At 40.4% G+C, this 1,303-nt stretch overlaps 1 protein-coding gene across 1 annotated transcript; it reads left to right on the top strand.

Moving 5' to 3' along the window:
• Window positions 1–543: 543 nt before the first annotated feature.
• Window positions 544–1,099, top strand: LOC127138041 (pollen-specific leucine-rich repeat extensin-like protein 3). Its single transcript, XM_051064446.1, has one exon. The coding sequence runs from the start codon at window positions 557–559 to the stop codon at window positions 1,097–1,099; it is 543 nt and encodes a 180-aa protein (XP_050920403.1). The 5' UTR covers window positions 544–556.
• Window positions 1,100–1,303: the final 204 nt, after the last annotated feature.

Genomic DNA, 1,303 nt, shown 5'->3' with positions numbered 1-1,303 from the left:
CAAAATTATGGAAAGTATCAGAAAGGGGGACACATAGGAAATAAATCTAGAGTGATGACAGGTGGGAAGATTCGTTCCATGTTGCTAGCTCATTACTCTCCTAAATTAGCTTCCCCAAACCGTTGAACCTTCGTTTACTCTCTCTCCCTCCTTCTCTATCTCTTTCCCTGCAACTTCCCCTATTTTTCATATTCATTCACCTCCAGTTCTCCCATTTCTCATAAACAATCTCAGAGAGAAAGAGAGAGAAAGAGATTCACATTTAATTTTTATTTTCAATTCTCAAAATCTCTCTTTCTCTCCTCTTCTGAAACTTTTTTTTGCATTTTTGGGGCTGAAACGCCAAAACCCCTAGATGCCTTCATTCTCGAATTCTCATCGCAATAATAATCAATCAACGATTTTGATTCGTACCCATTTCAATTCAGTAGGATCCTTTCATTGTTATTGGAGTTTTTCTACTTGGGGGTAGATGTGGAAAAAACCCCATTTTGTATCTACAAACCCTACATATTCGTATTGGAATTCAACGTGATTCTTCGACCGTTGTTGTTCCATGGACTCCATATTTTCGCCATTGGGATTTTTGATTTTCGGTTTTTTTATTAGCTTTTATGCTTTTGTTGTTCAATCTCAGATACATGATGGAAACGATTCTAAATCACGACAACAACAACCACAACCAACACCTATTTTTATGATGTCACCTTCACCTCCACCACCTCCTTCGCCGCCGCCTCCTCCTCCGTCGCCGCCAGCAACACCACCTTCTCCTCTGGATCCCAATTCCCCTCCCTTACCCAAAGGGAAACACATTCCTCCCAAAAACACGAGGAACGACAACCCCAATGAAATAAGATTAGCACCCCCTCCATACCACCACCACCATCACCGACACCACCACCATGTTCATTCGCCTCCACCTCCGCCTCCGCTTCCGCCTCCGCCACCACACAGAATGAATGCTGGGAAAATAGTGGGACTTTTGTTCCTCGGCATTGCGGCGTTTCTTCAGGTTGGTATGGTTGGGTTCTTGGTAATCAAAAGGAGACAACTTTTGAATACCGATGACAACAGATACGAGCATTCTTCTTCTTGAAAAAATTTACTCACTTTTCTTATTAATTCTTTCTTCATTAAAAAAAAGAAGAGAAATTAATGGGTTCAAGTTCTTTGTTGGGGGAGATTCTGCAGTAGGGAAATCTATGAATTTGTGGAATCATTGGAACAATTGGTACTCTTTGTATATTGTTATTGTTAGTTTATGTTTCCCTTTTACTTTCATGTAACCTTTTTTTTTCAA

Source organism: Lathyrus oleraceus, chromosome 4 (assembly GCF_024323335.1).
Source record: "Lathyrus oleraceus cultivar Zhongwan6 chromosome 4, CAAS_Psat_ZW6_1.0, whole genome shotgun sequence".
NCBI classification, from domain to species: Eukaryota; Viridiplantae; Streptophyta; class Magnoliopsida; order Fabales; family Fabaceae; genus Lathyrus; species Lathyrus oleraceus.
Note: the sequence above shows the minus strand (reverse complement) of the source record. Positions and strands in the feature narration are given on the sequence as shown.

Coding starts and splice junctions, on each gene's coding strand:
- LOC127138041 (XM_051064446.1), top strand. CDS start 557: ATGGACTCCATATTTTCGCCATTGGGATTTTTGATTTTCGGTTTTTTT.